A 25381-nucleotide genomic window follows, 5' to 3' on the forward strand; every position below is an offset into this window, starting at 1 on the left:
TCTTCCAGACTCTGACTGCGGCTAGGCTAGCCTCTCCCCTGTGTGTAGTTCCAGACTCTGACTGCGGCTAGGCTAGCCTCTCCCTGTGTGTATCTTCCAGACTCTGACTGTGGCTAGGCTAGCCTCTCCCTGTGTGTATCTTCCAGACTCTGACTGCGGCTAGGCTAGCCTCTCCCTGTGTGTATTTCCAGACTCTGACTGCGGCTAGGCTAGCCTCTCCCTGTGTGTAGTTTCAGACTCTGACTGCGGCTAGGCTAGCCTCTCCCTGTGTGTATCTTCCAGACTCTGACTGCGGCTAGGCTAGCCTCTCCCTGTGTGTATCTTTCTGACTCTGACTGCGGCTAGGCTAGCCTCTCCCTGTGTGTATCTTCCAGACTCTGACTGCGGCTAGGCTAGCCTCTCCCTGTGTGTATCTTCCAGACTCTGACTGCGGCTAGGCTAGCCTCTCCCTGTGTGTATCTTCCAGACTCTGACTGCGGCTAGGCTAACCTCTCCCTGTGTGTATCTTCCAGACTCTGACTGCGGCTAGGCTAGCCTCTCCCTGTGTGTATCTTTCAGACTCTGACTGCGGCTAGGCTAGCCTCTCCCTGTGTGTATCTTTCAGACTCTGACTGCGGCTAGGCTAACCTCTCCCTGTGTGTATCTACCAGACTCTGACTGCGGCTAGGCTAGCCTCTCCCTGTGTGTATCTTCCAGACTCTGACTGCGGCTAGGCTAGCCTCTCCCTGTGTGTAGTTTCAGACTCTGACTGCGGCTAGGCTAGCCTCTCCCTGTGTGTAGTTTCAGACTCTGACTGCGGCTAGGCTAGCCTCTCCCTGTGTGTAGTTCCAGACTCTGACTGCGGCTAGGCTAGCCTCTCCCTGTGTGTATCTTCCAGACTCTGACTGCGGCTAGGCTAGCCTCTCCCTGTGTGTAGTTTCAGACTCTGACTGCGGCTAGGCTAGCCTCTCCCTGTGTGTATCTTCCAGACTCTGACTGCGGCTAGGCTAACCTCTCCCTGTGTGTAGTTCCAGACTCTGACTGCGGCTAGGCTAGCCTCTCCCTGTGTGTATCTTCCAGACTCTGACTGCGGCTAGGCTAGCCTCTCCCTGTGTGTATCTTCCAGACTCTGACTGCGGCTAGGCTAGCCTCTCCCTGTGTGTATCTTCCAGACTCTGACTGCGGCTAGGCTAGCCTCTCCCTGTGTGTATCTTCCAGACTGACTGCGGCTAGGCTAGCCTCTCCCTGTGTGTATCTTCCAGACTCTGACTGCGGCTAGGCTAGCCTCTCCCTGTGTGTATCTTCCAGACTCTGACTGCGGCTAGGCTAGCCTCTCCCTGTGTGTATCTTCCAGACTCTGACTGCGGCTAGGCTAGCCTCTCCCTGTGTGTATCTTCCAGACTCTGACTGCGGCTAGGCTAGCCTCTCCCTGTGTGTAGTTTCAGACTCTGACTGCGGCTAGGCTAGCCTCTCCCTGTGTGTAGTTTCAGACTCTGACTGCGGCTAGGCTAGCCTCTCCCTGTGTGTATCTTCCAGACTCTGACTGCGGCTAGGCTAGCCTCTCCCTGTGTGTATCTTCCAGACTCTGACTGCGGCTAGGCTAGCCTCTCCCTGTGTGTATTTCCAGACTCTGACTGCTAGGCTAGCCTCTCCCTGTGTGTATCTTCCAGACTCTGACTGCGGCTAGGCTAGCCTCTCCCTGTGTGTATCTTCCAGACTCTGACTGCGGCTAGGCTAGCCTCTCCCTCTGTGTATTCCAGACTCTGACTGCGGCTAGGCTAGCCTCTCCCTGTGTGTATCTTCCAGACTCTGACTGCGGCTAGACTAGCCTCTCCCTGTGTGTAGCTTCCAGACTCTGACTGCGGCTAGGCTAGCCTCTCCCTGTGTGTATCTTCCAGACTCTGACTGCGGCTAGGCTAGCCTCTCCCTGTGTGTATCTTCCAGACTCTGACTGCGGCTAGGCTAGCCTCTCCCTGTGTGTAGTTTCAGACTCTGACTGCGGCTAGGCTAGCCTCTCCCTGTGTGTAGTTTCAGACTCTGACTGAGGCTAGGCTAGCCTCTCCCTGTGTGTATCTTTCAGACTCTGACTGCGGCTAGGCTAACCTCTCCCTGTGTGTAGCTTCCAGACTCTGACTGCGGCTAGGCTAGCCTTGGCGTCCCCAGACTTCTATGAGCGGAGCGTAGCAGAGCAGGCTCCTCTCACTCTCTGTCTCTCCGTCTGTTTTAAAACTTGTATCTGCCTGGCAGAGTAGAGCACACCGTCCTACATCTGTCTTGGGAGAGGGAAGAAATTACTTGGCCTTGCACCGTACAGACAGCCTGCCTGCGAACCTCTGGTAAAGTATACTGGGTTGTCTCACTTTTATTTAGCTTTCTGGCCGTCGCTGGTCATTAAGTTTACTGTGTTGGAGTGTTGATAAGGCTGCAGTTAGGGGTGTGTTCTGCATTGTGAGGCTTGTATTGATCCTTGTCCTGTCTGGAGCATGGATTCTGTTTTCATGTAAGCGATGAGCATCAACTTTTAGTTTACTGCAATGTTAGTTAAACAGCTTTTAAAAGTCACTTCCTGTTTCTTTCCTGTTTCTTGCTGGTTAATCCAAGAACTTCAAGTCTTTTTCCTTCTGATGTTGTCAACAAATCCTGTCCGCATTACATCATATCCAACTATTTCGTAAGACTTAAAAAAAACTGATTTACTTATAAATGTTTAAGTTAAAATAGTTGTTACAGCCTTGAAAAAGACGGTTTGCATATGGAACAATCGTGGGTTTCATTATTACAGTCTAAATATGGCCTCATTCAGTGTCTCATCCTCTCCTCTATGTTAGTTGTTATTTCAGTCAGCTCTGTATCCCTCCCTCCCTCCCTCCCCCTCCCTCCCTCCCTCCCTCCCTCCCTCCCTCCCTCCCTCCCTCCCTCCCTCCCTCCCCCTCCCTCCCTCCCTCCCTCCCTCCCTCCCTCCCTCCCTCCCTCCCTCCCTCCCTCCCTCCCTCCCTCCCTCCCCTGTTTGTATAGAGTTCCTTTCTCCATGTGAGCCTAGTCATCCAGAGGGTCACGTTAATCACAATGTTTCCCTCTCTTTCCCCTCCTCTCTTGTGGATGGAGGGAGGGTTTGTGTCCCAAAGGGCACTTTATTCCCTTCAAAAGTAGTACACTATATAGGGAATATGGTGGCATTTTGGACAAAGAAGGGGTTTTAATGCTTCAATTCCAGTGACTATTTATGGCTAAACACTGAGTTAACAGTACTGGCATTCTGTTGAAGGATGGTCTCCTGGGAAGGTTGAGGAAACAGTTGAGATATCCCAGGATCTGTTTACAATATAAACTAGTTTGGAGTAAATTAAACCCATTCCTCAACAGGACTGATTCTCCTCTGCACCAGCGCTAAAGCTCAACACTGCTTTTTGGCAGAGTCTGGAGACCACTGCTTCATTGAGGCAGGAGCTGACGAAATCAAACAAGTACAGCTGAAACCATTCTGCTTGTTCAAGGAATACAGGTCTTTGTTTTCTCTAGAAGTTGTTTTCAGATACAGGATGGATGTAGATCCTGTATTAACTAACAACTGTTGTCTAGGTGACAGGATGGATGTAGATCTGTATTAACAGCTGTTGTCTAGGTGACAGGATGGATGTAGATCCTGTATTAACTAACAGCTGTTGTCTAGGTGACAGGATGTATGTAGATCTGTATTAACTAACAGCTGTTGTCTAGGTGACAAAATGGATGTAGATCCTGTATTAACAGCTGTTGTCTAGGTGACAGGATGGATGTAGATCCTGTATTAACTAACAGCTGTTGTCTAGGTGACAGGATGGATGTAGATCTGTATTAACAGCTGTTGTCTAGGTGACAAAATGGATGTAGATCTGTATTAACAGCTGTTGTCTAGGTGACAGGATGGATGCAGATCTGTATTAACTAACAGCTGTTGTCTATGTGACAGGATGGATGTAGATCCTGTATTAACTAACAGCTGTTGTCTTGGTGACAAGATGGATGTAGATCCTGTATTAACAGCTGTTGTCTATGTGACAGGATGGATGTAGATCCTGTATTAACTAACAGCTGTTGTCTAGGTGACAGGATGGATGTAGATCTGTATTAACAGCTGTTGTCTAGGTGACAGGATGGATGTAGATCCTGTATTAACAGCTGTTTTCTAGGTGACAGGATGGATGTAGATCCTGTATTAACAGCTGTTGTCTAGGTGACAGGATGGATGTAGATCCTGTATTAACTAACAGCTGTTTTCTAGGTGACAGGATGGATGTAGATCCTGTATTAACAGCTGTTGTCTAGGTGACAGGATGGATGTAGATCCTGTATTAACAGCTGTTGTCTAGGTGACAGGATGGATGTAGATCCTGTATTAACAGCTGTTGTCTAGGTGACAGGATGGATGTAGATCCTGTATTAACAGCTGTTGTCTAGGTGACAGGATGGATGTAGATCCTGTATTAACAGCTGTTGTCGAGGTGACAGGATGGATGTAGATCCTGTATTAACAGCTGTTGTCTAGGTGACAGGATGGATGTAGATACTGTATTAACAGCTGTTGTCTTGGTGACAGGATGGATGCAGATCCTGTATTAACAGCTGTTGTCTAGGTGACAGGATGGATGTAGATCTGTATTAACAGCTGTTGTCTAGGTGACAGGATGGATGTAGATCCTGTATTAACAGCTGTTGTCTAGGTGACAGGATGGATGCAGATCCTGTATTAACAGCTGTTGTCTATGTGACAGGATGGATGTAGATCCTGTATTAACAGCTGTTGTCTATGTGACAGGATGGATGTAGATCCTGTATTAACTAACAGCTGTTGTCTTGGTGACAGGATGGATGTAGATCCTGTATTAACTAACAGCTGTTGTCTTGGTGACAGGATGGATGTAGATCCTGTATTAACAGCTGTTGTCTATGTGACAGAATGGATGTAGATCTGTATTAACAGCTGTTGTCTAGGTGACAGGATGGATGTAGATCTGTATTAACAGCTGTTGTCGAGGTGACAGGATGGATGTAGATCCTGTATTAACTAACAGCTGTTGTCTTGGTGACAAGATGGATGTAGATCCTGTATTAACAGCTGTTGTCTATGTGACAGGATGGATGTAGATCCTGTATTAACTAACAGCTGTTGTCTAGGTGACAGGATGGATGTAGATCTGTATTAACAGCTGTTGTCGAGGTGACAGGATGGATGTAGATCTGTATTAACAGCTGTTGTCGAGGTGACAGGATGGATGTAGATCCTGTATTAACTAACAGCTGTTGTCTTGGTGACAAGATGGATGTAGATCCTGTATTAACAGCTGTTGTCTATGTGACAGGATGGATGTAGATCCTGTATTAACTAACAGCTGTTGTCTAGGTGACAGGATGGATGTAGATCTGTACTAACAGCTGTTGTCTAGGTGACAGGATGGATGTAGATCCTGTATTAACTAACAGCTGTTGTCGAGGTGACAGGATGGATGTAGATCCTGTATTAACAGCTGTTGTCTAGGTGACAGGATGGATGTAGATCCTGTATTAGCAGCTGTTGTCGAGGTGACAGGATGGATGTAGATCCTGTATTAACAGCTGTTGTCTAGGTGACAGGATGGATGTAGATCCTGTATTAGCAGCTGTTGTCGAGGTGACAGGATGGATGTATATCCTGTATTAACAGCTGTTGTCTAGGTGACAGGATGGATGTAGATCTGTATTAACAGCTGTTGTCTAGGTGACAGGATGGATGTAGATCCTGTATTAGCAGCTGTTGTCGAGGTGACAGGATGGATGTAGATCCTGTATTAGCAGCTGTTGTCGAGGTGACAGGATGGATGTAGATCCTGTATTAACAGCTGTTGTCTATGTGACAGGATGGATGTAGATCCTGTATTAACTAACAGCTGTTGTCTAGGTGACAGGATGGATGTAGATCTGTACTAACAGCTGTTGTCTAGGTGACAGGATGGATGTAGATCCTGTATTAACTAACAGCTTTTGTCGAGGTGACAGGATGGATGTAGATCCTGTATTAACAGCTGTTGTCTAGGTGACAGGATGGATGTAGATCCTGTATTAGCAGCTGTTGTCGAGGTGACAGGATGGATGTAGATCCTGTATTAACAGCTGTTGTCTAGGTGACAGGATGGATGTAGATCTGTATTAGCAGCTGTTGTCGAGGTGACAGGATGGATGTAGATCCTGTATTAACAGCTGTTGTCGAGGTGACAGGATGGATGTAGATCCTGTATTAACAGCTGTTGTCTAGGTGCGCTATAGCCCTACCGCTGGCCAATCGAATGGCTCAGATGAGCCATCTGCTGTATTTTAGCAGTCATTAAGGAAAACTCCAGCAAGATGATACTGTGAGATTTCAGAATGTTTAAAACCATGACTAGTTTTTATAGCTGTTTTTATGACTGATTGCATGTTTAAGTTCTTACTCAACACTGTCAAAGCTTTGTATTCAACACTTTCATAAGCCATAAAATGTGCATTCTTCTCATTTCTACTCAGTGCTACAACAAGAGCTGCAGTAGACCTATATGCAAATAGGCCATTGCTACGCATGTGCCATTTACTTTGAACTAGACTGTGTTTACAGCATGAGTGGTTGTGAGTAGATGAACTGGACTGTGTTTACAGCATGAGTGGTCGTGAGTAGATGCACTGGACTGTGTTTCCAGCATGAGTGGTCGTGATTAGATGAACTGGACTGTGTTTACAGCATGAGTGGTCGTGAGTAGATGAACTGGACTGTGTTTACAGCATGAGTGGTCGTGAGTAGATGAACTGGACTGTGTTTACAGCATGAGTGGTCGTGAGTAGATGCACTGGACTGTGTTTACAGCATGATTGGTCGTGAGTAGATGCACTGGACTGTGTTTACAGCATGAGTGGTCAGTAGATGAAATGGACTGTGTTTACAGCATGAGTGGTCGTGAGTAGATGAACTAGATTGTGTTTACAGCATGAGTGGTCGTGAGTAGATGCACTGGACTGTGTTTACAGCATGAGTGGTCGTGAGTAGATGAACTGGACTGTGTTTACAGCATGAGTGGTCGTGAGTAGATGCACTGGACTGTGTTTACAGCATGAGTGGTCGTGAGTAGATGCACTGGACTGTGTTTACAGCATGAGTGGTCGTGAGTAGATGAACTGGACTGTGTTTACAGCATGAGTGGTCGTGAGTAGATGCACTGGACTGTGTTTACAGCATGAGTGGTCGTGAGTAGATGCACTGGACTGTGTTTACAGCATGAGTGGTCGTGAGTAGATGCACTGGACTGTGTTTACAGCATGAGTGGTCGTGAGTAGATGCACTGGACTGTGTTTACAGCATGAGTGGTCGTGAGTAGATGAACTGGACTGTGTTTACAGCATGAGTGGTCGTGAGTAGATGCACTGGACTGTGTTTACAGCATGAGTGGTCGTGAGTAGATGCACTGGACTGTGTTTACAGCATGAGTGGTCGTGAGTAGATGCACTGGACTGTGTTTACAGCATGAGTGGTTGTGAGTAGATGCACTGGACTGTGTTTACAGCATGAGTGGTCATGAGTGGATGCACTGGACTGTGTTTACAGCATGAGTGGTCGTGAGTAGATGCACTGGACTGTGTTTACAGCATGAGTGGTCGTGAGTAGATGAACTGGACTGTGTTTACAGCATGAGTGGTCGTGAGTAGATGCACTGGACTGTGTTTACAGCATGAGTGGTCGTGAGTAGATGCACTGGACTGTGTTTACAGCATGAGTGGTCGTGAGTAGATGAACTGGACTGTGTTTACAGCATGAGTGGTCGTGAGTAGATGCACTGGACTGTGTTTCCAGCATGAGTGGTCGTGAGTAGATGCACTGGACTGTGTTTACAGCATGAGTGGTCGTGAGTAGATGCACTGGACTGTGTTTACAGCATGAGTGGTCGTGAGTAGATGCACTGGACTGTGTTTACAGCATGAGTGGTCGTGAGTAGATGAACTGGACTGTGTTTACAGCATGAGTGGTCGTGAGTAGATGCACTGGACTGTGTTTCCAGCATGAGTGGTCGTGAGTAGATGCACTGGACTGTGTTTACAGCATGAGTGGTCGTGAGTAGATGCACTGGACTGTGTTTACAGCATGAGTGGTTGTGAGTAGATGCACTGGACTGTGTTTACAGCATGAGTGGTCATGAGTGGATGCACTGGACTGTGTTTACAGCATGAGTGGTCGTGAGTAGATGCACTGGACTGTGTTTACAGCATGAGTGGTCGTGAGTAGATAAGCATGTTTTGAGATCAAAACAAGAGCTACATCTAGCAATGTATGCACATGTTGTTCATATCCTTTGCTAGTTAGTGAGTTATTAGCCCAGTTATAGATCATTAGTAGTCAGCAGTAGAGCAGTGATTGCTTCCTACAAGAACACAACACTAGTGAGTTATTAGCCCAGTTATAGATCATTAGTAGTCAGCAGTAGGGGAGTGATTGCTTCCTACAAGAACACAACACTAGTGAGTTATTAGCCCAGTTATAGATCATTAGTAGTCAGCAGTAGGGGAGTGATTGCTTCCTACAAGAACACAACACTAGTGAGTTATTAGCCCAGTTACAGATCATGTGATCATAGATCAACACAGAACATGCTCTTGTAAGAAGAAGAAAGCAAGTGAGGTAAAAAGCTTGTTTTGTCTTAAAGGGGCAGTGTTGTATTTTGAGACAGGCTTGAAGCTAAGTAGCCAATAGGCAGAGGGTAGCATAATTGGTCTGATCACAAAGATGTGATCAATACATGATCACATACAAACAGTAGAGGAATTAAATCATTATGTAACTATCCTGGTAGGTTGACTGACAACCTGAAGCAGGTTGCAGGCACGGGCTACAGTTTGAAGCTTTTTCCTGATTGGCCAGCTTGATGAAAGCCAGTCAATATTTAAATCACCCAGAAAATATACTGCTCTGTTGATATCACATATATTATCAAGCATTTCACACGTTATCCAGATACTGGCTGTTAGCACTTGGTGGTCTATAGCAGCTTACCACCAGAATGGGCCTTAGGTGAGACAGATGAACCTGTAGCCATATTACTTCAACAGTATTTAACATGAGATAGTCTCTAATCTTTACAGGAATGTGGTTCTGAATATAAACAGCAACACCTCCCCTGGCAGTTCTGTCTTTTCGGTAGATGTTATAACCTTGTATTGCTACCACTGTATCATCAAACGTGTTATCTAAGTGAGTTCCAGAGATAGTCAGAATATGAATATCATCTGTTACAAGCAAGTTATTGACTTCATGGACCTTGTTTCTTAGGCTACATATGTTAATATGGGTTATTTTTAGCACTTTTCTGGGTTGCTTGATTGTTTTTAATGTTTTACTGGGAAGCTTATCAGAGGTAGACTTACTCATGTTATTTGCATTGGATCTGATAGTGCAGGGTGAGCTGCACAAAGTGGTCTTCCTACTATTGCACACCGCCTCAGTGCTAACAGTGTAACTCTGGTTCATAGGCTCATGATTACTGCTTACAATAGCTGTAGGATAAACAGAGGTATATTTAGGAGCACACAAATTATTTACATTGTGTCTGCCAATACCCCTTAGATCGTGTACATTTGATGCAGCATTATGACAACTCATTGTGACCTGGTCTTGGATCATCAAACAGTCATTATTTCGACACAGCCTTGAAATATCCAGGAGCCAAGATTATTTGGATGGACTCTGTCATTCCTGTGGAGTATCTTCTCTTTCCAGAAGGTCTCAAAGTTATCTAGAATATTGACTCCAGCCGAGCTACAGTAGTGTTTTAGCCAGATGTGTAACGCCAGCCATTTGCTGAATCTTTCACATCTGCGGCCCAACGAAGGTACTGGACCTGATTGGCCATTTTTTGGAGTCTTTTAATGCTAAAATGAGTTCTTTTAAAATCCATTTTCAAATGTTCCGAGCTCCTGATGTCGTTTGACCCCACATGGACAGTGTCAGCTCCCGGCACCTGTGGGAGAACAGTCAGAATCAGCCTTGTGAGTTCCTTGTGCTCCTGAGAAGCTGGGAACCGAGATGTTTTTCACCATAGAGCTGCCGAATGACAGCTGGTGATGTTGAATGGGCCGGTCTCTCAGGCAGCGTCACGGTCTGGTGAGGGTGGGAGCTCCGAGGATCTGAACCCGAGGTAGAAGCCACCGGAGAGGGAGACACAACCGAGGATGAAGACGCAGGTACCTCCGGATCCAATCTTGAACGGGAAGCACCCAAGGAAGAAGGCGCGGGAATTTCTGGATCCAGGGCAGCAAAGCTGTTTCTGGTCTGTGTCAGATCCGGGCTCAACATCTCCATGGAGACCCCCGTTGCCAGAGGACGCGTTCTTCAACTTCCACGGCAAGTGACGTACCTCCATGGCTGGTTGGGTCGAGAACAGCTCCGTTCTCCAGGCAAGGGAGAGGCTCCTTTGGGGAAGGAACCCTGTTGGGCACCGGCCAGTCGGCTGCGGAGAGCCGACACTGCAGCAAAACTTCCACCAGACCAGAGCGCCGTCCAGCTACTGGGGTAAAATAACAAGTATGTGGGCGTGGGTTCCCCAGTAGCTTGTGTAGGATTGCTACTAAGATTAGCCACTTTGCTCACATAGTCCTCTGCAAGCAAGTAGTTGCTACATTGAAAGTCAGCGCGGTCCACATCGTCCCGGAACAAAGCAAAGTAAACACAGCTCCTGCAGTGCTGGAAACGTTCAGTAGCGACCTCCATTTGAGACCGCCGAGTCAGCGAGGCTAGCTGGGCTTTCACGCCTCTCCCCCTATTCGGAATCTGGCCAGATCCCGGGACACATAGCAGCGCTCACAGCAATTTAGCCCAACAGAGCTGCAGGATTCAAAATAATATTAAAGTATAGGAAAACACGGTCAGCTTTTAAACCTTCAGTCAGGTCTTCAGGTCTTTAGTTCAGGTTTCAGCATTCAACAACAACAAACATACGTCGTGCATTCCCTCATTTTTATTGATTTTATTTCACCTTTATTTAACCAAGTCGGCCAGTTGAGAACAAGTTCTCATTTACAACTGCGACCTGGCCAAGATGGAGCAACGCAGTGTGACACAAACAACAACACAGAGTTACACATGGAGTAAAACAAACATACAGTCAATAACATAATATAAATATTATACACAGTGTGTACAAATGAGGTAAGATTAGGAAGGTAAGGTTATAAATAGGCCGTAGTGGCAAAGTAATTACAATTTAGCAATTAAACACAGGAGTGATAGATGTGCAGAAGATGAATGTGCAAGTAGAGATCCTGGGGTGCAAAGGAGCATAAAACAACAATATGGGGATGAGGTAGTTGGGTGGGTTATTTACAGATGGGCTATGTACAGGTACAGTGATCGGTAAGCTGCTCTGACAGCTGATGCTTAAAGTTAGTGAAGGAGATATAAGAAACCACCTTCAGTGATTTTTGCAATTTGTTCCAGTCATTAATAGCAGAGAACTGGAAGGAAAGGCGGCCAAAGAGGTGTTGGCTTTGGGGATGACCAGTGAAATATAGCTGATGCAGCGTGTGCTATGGGTGGGTGCTGCTATGGTGACCAGTAAGATATACCTGATGGAGTGCGTGCTATGGGTGGGTGCTGCTATGGTGACCAGTAAGATATACCTGATGGAGCGCGTTCTATCGGGTGGGTGTTGCTATGGTGACCAATAAGATATACCTGATGGAGCGCGTGCTACGGGTGGGTGTTGCTATGGTGACCAGTAAGATATACCTGATGGAGCGTGTGCTATGGGTGTTGCTATGGTGACCAGTAAGATATACCTGATGGAGCGCGTGCTACGGGTGGGTGTTGCTATGGTGACCAGTAAGATATACCTGATGGAGCGCGTGCTACGGTGGGTGTTGCTATGGTGACCAGTAAGATATACCTGATGAGTGCGTGCTACGGGTGGGTGTTGCTATGGTGACCAGTAAGATATACCTGATGGAGCGCGTGCTACGGGTGGGTGTTGCTATGGTGACCAGTAAGATATACCTGATGGAGCGCGTGCTACGGGTGGGTGTTGCTATGGTGACCAGTAAGATATACCTGATGGAGCGCGTGCTACGGTGGGTGTTGCTATGGTGACCAGTAAGATATACCTGATGGAGCGCATGCTATGGGTGGGTGTTGCTATGGTGACCAGTGAAATATAGCTGATGGAGCGCGTGCTACGGGTGGGTGTTGCTATGGTGACCAGTAAGATATACCTGATGGAGTGCGTGCTACGGGTGGGTGTTGCTATGGTGACCAGTAAGATATACCTGATGGAGCGCGTGAAGTGAAATAAACCTGATGCAGCCTGCTACGGGTGGGTGTTGCTATGGTGACCAGTAAGATATACCTGATGGAGTGCGTATACGGGTGGGTGTTGCTATGGTGACCAGTAAGATATACCTGATGGAGTGTACCATGGTGACCGGTGAAATAAACCTGATGCAGCGTGCTACGGGTGGGTGTTGCTATGGTGACCAGTAAGATATACCTGATAGAGCACGTGCATACGGTGGGTGTTGCTATGGTGACCAGTAAGATATACCTGATGGAGCGCGTGCTACGGGTGGGTGTTGCTATGGTGACCAGTAAGATATACCTGATGGAGTGCGTAGAATACGGGTGGGTGTTGCTATGGTGACCAGTAAGATATACCTGATGGAGTGCGTAGTGGGTGGGTGTTGCTATGGTGACCAGTAAGATATACCTGATGGAGCGCTGCCATATATGGTGACCAGTAAGATATACCTGATGGAGCGCGTGCTACGGGTGGGTGTTGCTATGGTGACCAGTAAGATATACCTGATGGAGCGCGTGCTGCGGGTGGGTGTTGCTATGGTGACCAGTAAGATATACCTGATGGAGTGCGTGCTACGGTGGGTGTTTCTATGGTGACCAGTAAGACATACCTGATGGAGCGCGTGCTACGGGTGGGTGTTGTTATGGTGACCAGTGAAATAAACCTGATGCAGCGTGTGCTACGGGTGGGTGCTGCTATGGTGACCAGTAAGATATACCTGATGCAGCGTGTGCTACGGGTGGGTGTTTCTATGGTGACCAGTAAGACATACCTGATGGAGCGCGTGCTACGGGTGGGTGTTGTTATGGTGACCAGTGAAATAAACCTGATGCAGCGTGTGCTACGGGTGGGTGCTGCTATGGTGACCAGTGAGCCAAGGCAGGGCTTTACCAAGTAAAGACTTATAGATAACCTGGAGCCAGTGGATTTGGCAATGAATATGAAGCGAGGCCAGCCCATGAGAGCATGCAGGTCACAGTGGTGGGTAGTATATGGGGCTCTGGTGATGAAACAGATGGCACTGTGACAGACTGTATCCAGTTTGTTGAGTAGGCCAGTTCAGAACAAGTTTTCATTTACAACTGCGACCTGGCCAAGATAAATCTGGAGACTTTTTGTAAATGACATCGCCGAAGTCGAGGATCGGATGGATAGTCCGTTTTACGAGGGTATGTTTGGCAGCATGAGTGAAGGATGCTTTGTTGCGAAATAGGAAGCCGATTCTAGATTTAACTTTGGATTGGAAATATTTGATATGGGTCTGGAAGGAGAGTTTATAGTCTAACCAGACACCCAGGTATTTGTAGTTGTCCACGTATTCTAGGTCAGAGCCGTCCAGAGTAGTGATGCTGTATGTGATACTGTCTGTCTGACTGGGACTAGAGACCAGACGCTTGTTATTATGGCGGGTATAGCATGTGGAAACTGCACAATTTGGAAAAATGGAAAATTATTCCCTATGTCGTGCACTACTTTTGACCAGAGCCCTATGGGGAGAATAGGGTGCCATTTGTTACGCAGTCTCCCACAGCTCTCTATATCAAGGGCTTTGCCGGCATCTAAACCCCTCGATCCGATGTGTTACCCACAGCCATGAAGCTGTAATTGATGAACTGGTTTATGAGGTCTTCCTATTGGAAGATGTTGTTACCTGTTTTCCCCAGAGTTGAAAACAACACTGGAATCAGTCTATTCTTTAGGGATACTATGGTGCCTTTGTGTCTTCATAAGATGTTTTATTTAATTTTTTAAAATCATGTCTTGTCATTGTAATTCATTGGCAATGCATGCTGGGATAAAACAATTTCCCAAGTTGGGCTTAATAAAGTAATACTCTCTCTCTCTCTCTACTCTACAGACTAGCCTGACTTTCTCCTGAGACTCTATGGAGCGCTGGGTTCTCTTCTCTCTATTGCTCCTGGTCTACCTGTATTTGGAGGTGTCTGGAGCTGAAGCTGGGGCCCAGGACCAGAGAGTGCTGGCTGGCCAGGGAGGAGGAGGAGGAGAGGGCCATGGGAACCAGGGGGCCCGGAGTTCAACCAGCCCCAGCGAGGAGAGCTAGAATGGGGGAAGAGGAGGAAGGCAGGAGGGCCTGGGCAGGGGAGAGCCAGGGGGAACAGGGACAACCAGCGATCTCAAACCCTCTGGGTCTGACGAGGCTGGGAAGCCTTCCAGCCAATGCCGGAGGAGACGATGGAGCATCTATTTTCATTGAGTCATACAAGAGTGTTGACGAGAGACAGACTAACTACAATGTCATCCCGGGTTGGTTCACCACCACATCTATCTTTGTCTTCCTCTCCCTGGCCCTCTCTTCCCCCTTTAATTCTGTCTCTCTCTCTCCCTCTGGCCCTCTCTTCCCCCTTTAATTCTGTCTCTCTCTCTCCCTGGCCCTCTCTTCCCCCTTTAATTCTGGCCCTCTCTCCCTCTGGCCCTCTCTCTCTCCCCTCTGGCCCTCTCCTCTCTCCCTCTGGCCCTCTCTCTCTCTCCCTCTCTCTCTCTCTCTCTCCCCTCTGGCCCTCTCTCTCTCCCTCTGGCCCTCTCTCTCTCTCCCTCTGGCCCTCTCTCTCTCTCTCTCTCTGGCCCTCTTCCCCTCTTTAATTCTCTCAATCGCTCTATTTGCCTTCCATCTGCCTCTCTCCCTGATTTTCTCTCTCTCCCTCTGGCCCTCTCTCTCTCTCCCTCTGGCCCTCTCTCTCTCTCTCTCTGGCCCTTTCTCTCCCTCTGGCCCTCTCTCTCTCTCCCTCTGGCCCTCTCTCTCTCCCCTCTGGCCCTCTCTCTCTCTCCATCTGGCCCTCTCTCTCCCCATCTGGCCCTCTCTCTCTCTCCCCTCTGGCCCTTTCTCTCTCTCTCCCTCTGGCCCTTTCTCTCTCATCCCTCTGGCCCTCTCTCCCCCTCTTTAATTCTCCAATCGCTCTATTTTCCTTCCATCTGCCTCTCTCCCTGATTTTCTCTCTCTCGTACTAGATGGTCTCTCCCCAGATTTTCTCTCTCTCGTATAGATGGTTGTTCTCTCCCTGATTTTCTCTCTCTCGCCTCTCCCTAATTTTCTCTCTCTCGTACTAGATGGTTGTTCTCTCCCTGATTTTCTCTCTACTCGTACTAGATGGTTGTTCTCTCCTGATTTTCTCTCTCTCGTACTAGATGGTTGTTCTCTCCCTGATTTTCTCTCTCTCCTCGTACTAGATGGTGGTTCTCTCTCGTACTAGATGGTGGTTCTCTCTCTCTCGTACTAGATGGTGGTTCTCTCTCTCTCGTACTAGATGGTTGTTCTCTCTCTCGTACTAGATGGTGGTTCTCTCTCTCTCTCGTACTAGATGGTGGTTCTCTCTCTCTCGTACTAGATGGTGGTTCTCTCTCTCGTACTAGATGGTGGTTCTCTCTCTCGTACTAGATGGTGGTTCTCTCTCGTACTAGATGGTGGTTCTCTCTCTCGTACTAGATGGTGGTTCTCTCTCTCTCGTACTAGATGGTGGTTCTCTCTCGTACTAGATGGTGGTTCTCTCTCTCTCTCGTACTAGATGGTGGTTCTCTCTCTCTCTCTCTCGTACTAGATGGTGGTTCTCTCTCTCTCCAGTACTAGATGGTTTCTCTCTCTCTCTCGTACTAGATGGTTGTTCTCTCTCCTGTATTGGTTGTTCTCTCCCAGATTTTCTCTCTCTCGTACTAGATGGTTGTTCTCTCCCTGATTTTCTCTCTCTCTCGTACTAGATGGTTGTTGATATTACGCACAAAGATTTATACTCACAGTCCTTTTATTTCCTACACAATCAAATATTTAACCAGTTTGATTATGTTTGATGTGTTAGTACAGTTGTAGAACTGAAAAAGGCAGCGTATTATTTCAACAGGGACCAGTGTCCTGTATTAGACTAGTAGGTAATGTACTGAAAGCATGATCTTGTATTTAACACTAGTAGACCTCCGTCAGTGGTTTACACGGTGCTGCATGAATGAATCTAACAGTCTGCCTGTGCTATCATACCAACTCCTTGTAACTCATTGTGAAGGGCACCGACAGGTTGACGGAGGTGTGAAGGGCACCGACAGGTTGACGGAGGTGTGAAGGGCACCGACAGGTTGATGGAGGTGTGAAGGGCACCGACAGGTTGATGGAGGTGTGAAGGGCACCGACAGGTTGACGGAGTTGTCAAGGCACCGACAGGTTGACGGAGGTGTGAAGGGCACCGACAGGTTGACGGAGGTGTGAAGGGCAGCGACAGGTTGACGGAGGTGTGAAGGGCACCGACAGGTTGACGGAGGTGTGAAGGGCACCGACAGGTTGACGGAGGTGTGAAGGGCACCGACAGGTTGATGGAGGTGTTAAGGGCACCGACAGGTTGACGGAGGTGTTAAGGCACCGACAGGTTGACGGAGGTGTGAAGGGCACCGACAGGTTGACGGAGGTGTGAAGGGCACCGACAGGTTGACGGAGGTGTTAAGGGCACCGACAGGTTGATGGAGGTGTGAAGGGCACCGACAGGTTGATGGAGGTGTGAAGGGCACCGACAGGTTGATGGAGGTGTGAAGGGCACCGACAGGTTGATGGAGGTGTGAAGGGCACCGACAGGTTAATGGAGGTGTGAAGGGCACCGACAGGTTAATGGAGGTGTGAAGGGCACCTACAGGTTAATGGAGGTGTGAAGGGCACCGACAGGTTGACGGAGGTGTGAAGGGCACCGACAGGTTGACGGAGGTGTGAAGGGCACCGACAGGTTGACGGAGGTGTGAAGGGCACCGACAGGTTGACGGAGGTGTGAAGGGCACCGACAGGTTGACGGAGGTGTGAAGGGCACCGACAGGTTGACGGAGGTGTGAAGGGCACCGACAGGTTGACGGAGGTGTGAAGGGCACCGACAGGTTGACGGAGGTGTGAAGGGCACCGACAGGTTGACGGAGGTGTGAAGGGCACCGACAGGTTGACGGAGGTGTGAAGGGCACCGACAGGTTGACGGAGGTGTGAAGGGCACCGACAGGTTGACGGAGGTGTGAAGGGCACCGACAGGTTGACCGAGGTGTGAAGGGCAGCGACAGGTTGACGGAGGTGTGAAGGGCACCGACAGGTTGACGGACGTGTGAAGGGCACCGACAGGTTGACGGAGGTGTTAAGGGCACCGACAGGTTGACGGAGGTGTGAAGGGCACCGACAGGTTGACGGAGGTGTGAAGGGCACCGACAGGTTGACGGAGGTGTGAAGGGCACCGACAGGTTGACGGAGGTGTGAAGGGCACCGACAGGTTGACGGAGATGTGAAGGGCACCGACAGGTTGACGGAGGTGTGAAGGGCACCGACAGGTTGACGGAGGTGTGAAGGGCACCGACAGGTTGACGGAGGTGTGGGACTTGGCTGCAGTATTATGCCAAGCCATTAACACGTTCAGAGGATCTGGAAGTAAAGAACTGCACGTTCATCCCATGGAATGGGTAACAACAGTCTTCTCTCCCCAACGTTCATCCCATGGAATGGATAACAACAGTCTTCTCTCTCCCAACGTTACTTCACACTGGAATGGGTAACAACAGTCTTCTCTCTCCCAACGTTACTTCACACTGGAATGGGTAACAACAGTCTTCTCTCTCCAACGTTACTTCTCACTGGAATGGGTAACAACAGTCTTCTCTCTCCCAACGTTACTTCACACTGGAATGGGTAACAACAGTCTTCTCTCTCCCAACGTTCATCCCATGGAATGGGTAACAACAGTCTTCTCTCCCAACGTTCATCCCATGGAATGGGTAACAACAGTCTTCTCTCTCCCAACGCTACTTCACACTGGAATGGATAACAACAGTCTTCTCTCTCCCAACGTTCATCCCATGGAATGGGTAACAACAGTCTTCTCTCTCCCAACGTTCATCCCATGGAATGGGTAACAACAGTCTTCTCCCAACGCTACTTCCACTGGAATGGATAACAACAGTCTTCTCTCTCCAACGTTACTTCTCACTGGAATGGATAACAACAGTCTTCTCTCTCCAACGTTACTTCCCACTGGAATGGGTAACAACAGTCTTCTCTCCCAACGTTACTTCACACTGGAATGGGTAACAACAGTCTTCTCTCTCCCAACGTTCATCCCATGGAATGGGTAACAACAGTCTTCTCTCTCCCAACGTTACTTCTCACTGGAATGGGTAACAACAGTCTTCTCTCCCAACGTTCATCCCATGGAATGGATATCAACAGTCTTCTCTCCCCAACGTTCATCCCATGGAATGGGTAACAACAGTCTTCTCTCTCCCAACGCTACTTCACACTGGAATGGATAACAACAGTCTTCTCTCCCCAACGTTACTTCACACTGGAATGGGTAACAACAGTCTTCTCTCTCCCAACGTTACTTCACACTGGAATGGGTAACAACAGTCTTCTCTCCCCAACGTTCATCCCATGGAATGGATAACAACAGTCTTCTCTCTCCCAACGTTCATCCCATGGAATGGGTAACAGCAGTCTTCTCTCTCCCAACGTTCATCCCATGGAATGGATAACAACAGTCTTCTCTCTCCCAACGTTACTTCACACTGGAATGGGTAACAACAGTCTTCTCTCTCCCAACGTTACTTCACACTGGAATGGGTAACAACAGTCTTCTCTCTCCAACGTTACTCCTCACTGGAATGGGTAACAACAGTCTTCTCTCTCCCAACGTTACTTCACACTGGAATGGGTAACAACAGTCTTCTCTCTCCCAACGTTCATCCCATGGAATGTTAACAACAGTCTTCTCTCCCAACGTTCATCCCATGGAATGGGTAACAACAGTCTTCTCTCTCCCAACGCTACTTCACACTGGAATGGATAACAACAGTCTTCTCTCTCCCAACGTTACTTCACACTGGATTGGATAACAACAGTCTTCTCTCTCCCAACGTTACTTCTCACTGGAATGGGTAACAACAGTCTTCTCTCTCCCAACGTTCATCCCATGGAATGGATAACAACAGTCTTCTCTCTCCCAACGTTACTTCACACTGGAATGGGTAACAACAGTCTTCTCTCTCCCAACGTTACTTCACACTGGAATGGGTAACAACAGTATTCTCTCTCCCAACGTTCATCCCATGGAATGGGTAACAACAGTCTTCTCTCCCCAACGCTACTTCACACTGGAATGTTAACAACAGTCTTCTCTCTCCCAACGTTACTTCTCACTGGAATGGGTAACAACAGTCTTCTCTCTCCCAACGTTACTTCTCACTGGAATGTGTAACAACAGTCTTCTCTCTCCCAACGTTCATCCCATGGAATGGATAACAACAGTCTTCTCTCTCCCAACGTTACTTCACACTGGAATGGGTAACAACAGTCTTCTCTCTCCCAACGTTACTTCTCACTGGAATGTGTAACAACAGTCTTCTCTCTCCCAACGTTCATCCCATGGAATGGATAACAACAGTCTTCTCTCTCCCAACGTTACTTCACACTGGAATGGGTAACAACAGTCTTCTCTCTCCCAACGTTACTTCTCACTGGAATGGATAACAACAGTCTTCTCTCTCCCAACGTTCATCCCATGGAATGGGTAACAACAGTCTTCTCTCTCCCAACGTTACTTCACACTGGAATGGATAACAACAGTCTTCTCTCTCCCAACGTTACTTCACACTGGAATGGGTAACAACAGTCTTCTCTCTCCCAACGTTCATCCCATGGAATGGGTAACAACAGTCTTCTCTCTCCCAACGTTACTTCACACTGGAATGGGTAACAACAGTCTTCTCTCTCCCAACGTTACTTCACACTGGAATGGGTAACAACAGTCTTCTCTCTCCCAACGTTACTTCACACTGGAATGGGTAACAACAGTCTTCTCTCTCCCAACGTTACTTCACACTGGGCACAAACTATTTCAATCTTTATTTTTCAACGTAATTTGTCAATGTATGTGACGTGGAATCTACGTGGAAAATACTCACTCGGCGCACTACGCCATTTCAACGTAGACATTTGGGTTGATTTGAGGTTGATCAATGAGATTTCAACCTTTTATTCACCCATTCAAAAAGTCAGCCCGAAGTTTGTTGAATTCTCACTGCTTTGAACCATCATCATCATCATCATCATCATCATATTCCAATGGAAAAACAATGTCAGTTTAGTTGTAATCTAAATGTGGTCTCATTGCACTTTCAACCATTTAAAATCACAACAAAGTTCAAATGGGAATATAATATCAGGTATTTTGTATTTATACAACTTAATGTGCTTTCACTGAGTGTATTTACATGATCAGTAATACATCGATTTTAAACTGATTATGGCAGCAGGCAGATTACGTAATAGTCATGTAAACACCGTATTCTGCGTATCTGCCTGTTACCACACTGCTTGGTCCTTTCTTGGTGGGTGGTTCTGGAACGGCTGTCTTGGGTGGAAGAAGGAGAGAACCGAAGCACAGCGTGGTTAGTGTTCATCTTTTTAATAAACAACTGAACACTTCAAAAATACAAAACAACAAAGTGACCACCTGAAACAGTTCTATCTGGTGCAGACACACAAAGACTGAAAATAACCACCCACAAAACACAAAGGAAAACAGGCTACCTAAATGGTGTTCTCAATCAGGGACAACGATAGACAGCTGCCTCTGATTGAGAACTATATCAGGCCAAACACAGAAAAAGAAGATATAGAAAAACTAACCGACTGCCCAACCCAACTCACGTCCTGACCAAACTAAATAAAGACAAGACAAAGGAATAAAGGTCAGAACGTGACAGTGCCCCCAAAGGTGCGGACTCCGGCCGCAAACCTGAACCTATAGGGGAGGGTCTGGGTGGGCGTCTGTCCGCGGTGGCTGACATCATGGGCAGCTCCATTGAGGACATATTGAACCAGGTCTTGTGTCATGTATTTATTGTGACCACTAAGTAGACCTTACAATGAAATGCTTACTTACAGAAGACAATGCTCTGATCATTGGCTGACGCCTCCCAACCAATTGGAATCCCCACCCAGCTAACTACTTTAAAATGGTGGCCCTCAATGGCAACACAGACAGAACCTGTTTCAATGGATGTATAAATCAACACAGATATGGTGAGGAGAGGAAGCAGAAGAATGGAGCAATGGAGCCACATTCTGACAATTTTTCACATTTTCTGTTCCCAAAACTAGATCTGTGACACACAAAGTGCAAAAGTTTTGTAGAATTGACAAAGTTTTAAAAAATGGCATTGTTTACAAGGAGTTCAACAGCGACTATAGTTCTGTGTGGCTCAGGTAGAGCATGGCGCTTTGCAACGCCAAGCGTCGTTAACCGACCCATTGATTGTTTCGCTTTGGACAAAAGCGTCTGCTAAATCGGATATATATTATAGTTATTGCACACGCGTACCTCACAGAGAAGGCATTCCTTAACCGACTTTATTGTTTTGCCCTCTATCATTTGCTCCCATTGGAAACGACACATATGAATTATCTTGGGTTAGTTATTAATATCTTTGATGGCAATGTTCATGCAATTTTTTTTTTATTTCCAAGTAGAGATCTCTATACATTTCTATGGTTTGATCAGGCCACCGGTCCCCCAAGCCATGTGTCACCTAGCATCTCCTAACAAACCTGCCCTTCCCCATCTCTCCCGCAGGTAAAAAGGGCCAGTGTGTGTACCAGGGCATCACCATGTTTGAGCAGGCCGTCTGGTCCCCCAAGCCGTGTGTTACCTGTCTGTGTAGCGGAGGGGAGGTGCTGTGTGACGAGGTCACATGTCCTCCTCATCGATGTCACTTCCCCTACACCCCCTCTGGCGAGTGCTGTCCTGTCTGTATGGACACAGGTTTGTCTGCATGATGTGGTTGTGTTAAAGGGTATCATTATCTAGCTTAAATTAGATTAAAGGTCCAATACAGTTATTTTTTAAAATCTCCATATCCAATAATTTCTAGGTAACAATTCAGTACCTTACTGTGATTGTTTTAAATTAAAAAAGTAAAAAACGAAGTAAAAACTAAATCAAAATTGCTTCTTCGCAAAGAACAATTTCTCAAACAAGAATGTTGCTATGATTTTCTGAGTGGGGGTGGTGAAGACTGAAAACATATATATTTTTTAACTAGTCAAGTCAGTTAGGAACTAATGCTTATTTACAAAACTAGCTGTTATTGGCAGAGGTTTGGAACTCTCTTCCTTATTTGTTTATGAACTAATTTACCACCTAGAGATTTAACCAGGTAGTCCAAAACTCCATCCCACCAAAACAGGCTGAAGTTTCAGGCAGCTTTTACACTAAAAGCATAATTTTCACAGTATTATTCAGACTGTTTTCAGCAGCCATCAGACTGCTGAACGCTTGAACTCGACATCTGAACCTTAGTACACATGCATAGACAGATACACATATACATTCATGCTACACACACACACACACATTCATGCCACACACACACACATTCATGCCACACACACACACATTCATGCTACACACACACACACACACACACATTCATGCTACACACACACACATTCATGCTACAAACACACACACACACACATGCTACAAACACACACACACACACACACACACAACACACACACACACACACACACACAAACACACACACACACACACACACACACACACACACACACACACACACACACACACATTCATGCAAACACACACACACACATTCATGCAAACACACACACACACATTCATGCAAACACACACACACACACTCATGCTATACACACACACACACACACACACACACACACACACACACACACACACACACACACACACACACACACACACACACACACACACACACACACACATTCATGCTACACACATCACAACTGCTGCTTCCAGATTAAACTGCTCAGTCTGGAAACTGCTCAGTTTATACATAAGAACTCATCTGAAATAGCAGTTAATATCTTTTTAAATGATCATTGATGGAGACATGAATTCTCACTGGGCCATTTCTGCTTCCCTCTTTCCCCTCCCTCCCTCCCTTCTCCATCCTCCTCTCTAACACTCTGTGGTTCTGATTGGCTGGGCCAGCTTCCCGTGGTGATGTCCTTGACTTCTCTGGTGATTCCCTGGTAGCCAACGACCCTGACTCTGTGACCCCTGACCTTGACCCAATCCTTGACCCCGTGGTGACCCGCACCAAGGCCGAGATTGAGCTCCTGAATAGAGAGGAGGAGCAGCGCCTCCTCGAGAAGGAAAAAAGGAGGAAGAAACAGGAGGAGGCGGAGAGACAGCGGCGGCGGCAGGAGGAGAAGAGGCGGCGGCAGGAGGAGAAGAGGAGGCAGGAGGAGGAGAGGCTGCAAATGGAGAAGGAAGAGAGGAGGCAGGAAGAGGCAAGGAGACTAAAGGAGGAGTTGGCCATGAAGGAGCGGGAGAGGAAGCTGGAGGAGGAGAGGAGAAGACATGAGGAGGAGCTAAAGGAGAAACTGAGGGAACTAGCAGAGCTGGAAGAGGAAGAAGAAGAAGAAGAGGAGGAAGAGGAGGAGATGGAGTGGCTGCTGAGAGGGGATGTTTTCCAAATGTTTCCAGATGAGCCCACCGAAGAGGACCACCTTCCTCCTCCCCTAGCCAAGCCCACTGACAGAGAAGAGGAGGATGAAAAAGAGGGGGTGGTACATAGACCTGGGATCACCCTCCCGCTAGGTTGTGATATCTCTGATGTCACTGTGACGTGTGAGAACGCTAAACTGACCAACTTCCCTCCTCTCAACATCCCTGAGCTCAAGTCCCTAAGTCTGGAGGGTAAGTCTGTGTATGTTACCCTTCCCTGAACATTGTTACAGGCATAGACCAATACAGAGATTACAGGTCATCAACTTCTATTTAGTCTCTGTAGCCAGATAGGAATTACATTCACAACCACTCTAAACACAACAACTGAAACAATCCCTTTATTGAGAAGGGAGTAGTGTGTTTGTTTACCGAATATGGCCACAGGGACTAAAGTGGACAGGTGTAAAAACTAAGAGAATATAAACCTGAGGATAGACATTTTTACATGCTGCAGTTATGGAAGATTTGCATAATTATACAATAAAGGCACGCTATGAGAGTTTAGCCTTTGGACCATGTGTTGACTTGCAGGACACGTTGTAATGCGGAATACAACAGTTATTCTAAACACAAGCAGCGGCATACTGTAGTTTCGCAAGGTCCCATTTTTGGAGGGGGGGGGAGTTAACTTCCTTAACAGTTAACTTCCTGCAGCTCTACACATTTCACCTGAGGGGCTGAGAGAAAATGTTGTAGTTTTAAAACTGAGTGGTTTCCCAAAATATTATATAATATTTATATAATATTTTGCACTTGAAAGTCGCTTGTTATTTCCCTACTGCCTCAGACCACTCGTAGAACCTCAGTGTGTTGTTGGATGAACCTGTAAGTCGCTAGTTTTATACCCTTCCGTTTTATACACAGAAGACCTCTGCTAAACACTACATGACCAAAAGTATGTGGACACCTTGTTGAACATCTCATTACAAAAGTCATGGGCATTAATATGGAGTTGGTCCCCTCTTTGCTGCTATAACAGCCTCCACTCTTCTGGGAAGGCTTTCCACTAGATGTTGGAACATTGCTGCTATAACAGCCTCCACTCTTCTGGGAAGGCTTTCCACTAGATGTTGGAACATTGCTGCTACAACAGCCTCCACTCTTCTGGGAAGGCTTTCCACTAGATGTTGGAACATTGCTGCTATAACAGCCTCCACTCTTCTGGGAAGGCTTTCCACTAGATGTTGGAACATTGCTGCTATAACAGCCTCCACTCTTCTGGGAAGGCTTTCCACTAGATGTTGGAACATTACTGCTATAACAGCCTCCACTCTTCTGGGAAGGCTTTCCACTAGATGTTGGAACATTGCTGCTATAACAGCCTCCACTCTTCTGGGAAGGCTTTCCACTAGATGTTGGAACATTGCTGCTATAACAGCCTCCACTCTTCTGGGAAGGCTTTCCACTAGATGTTGGAACATTGCTGCTATAACAGCCTCCACTCTTCTGGGAAGGCTTTCCACTAGATGTAGGAACATTGCTGCAATAACAGCCTCCACTCTTCTGGGAAGGCTTTCCACTAGATGTTGGAACATTGCTGCTATAACA

At 47.2% G+C, this 25381-nt stretch overlaps 1 protein-coding gene across 2 annotated transcripts in view; it reads left to right on the forward strand.

Annotated features, from left to right (window-relative positions):
- The first annotated feature begins 2091 nt into the window (after nt 1-2091).
- LOC135540438 (extracellular matrix protein 2-like) overlaps nt 2092-25381 on the forward strand; it is a 36375-nt gene continuing 13085 nt past the window's right edge. Inside the window, exons 1-4 of one of the 2 annotated variants that reach the window (XM_064967065.1) lie at nt 2092-2315; nt 14155-14561; nt 21890-22078; nt 23312-24022. In XM_064967065.1, coding sequence (XP_064823137.1) covers nt 14309-14561; nt 21890-22078; nt 23312-24022 — 1153 coding nt within the window. In that variant the 5' untranslated portion in view covers nt 2092-2315; nt 14155-14308. Of the gene's footprint in view, nt 2316-3224; nt 3482-14154; nt 14562-21889; nt 22079-23311; nt 24023-25381 lie in introns of those variants that run through there. The other variant, XM_064967066.1, reaches the window with a different exon arrangement.

This window comes from Oncorhynchus masou, chromosome 5 (assembly GCF_036934945.1).
Source record: "Oncorhynchus masou masou isolate Uvic2021 chromosome 5, UVic_Omas_1.1, whole genome shotgun sequence".
Taxonomy (NCBI): domain Eukaryota; kingdom Metazoa; phylum Chordata; class Actinopteri; order Salmoniformes; family Salmonidae; genus Oncorhynchus; species Oncorhynchus masou.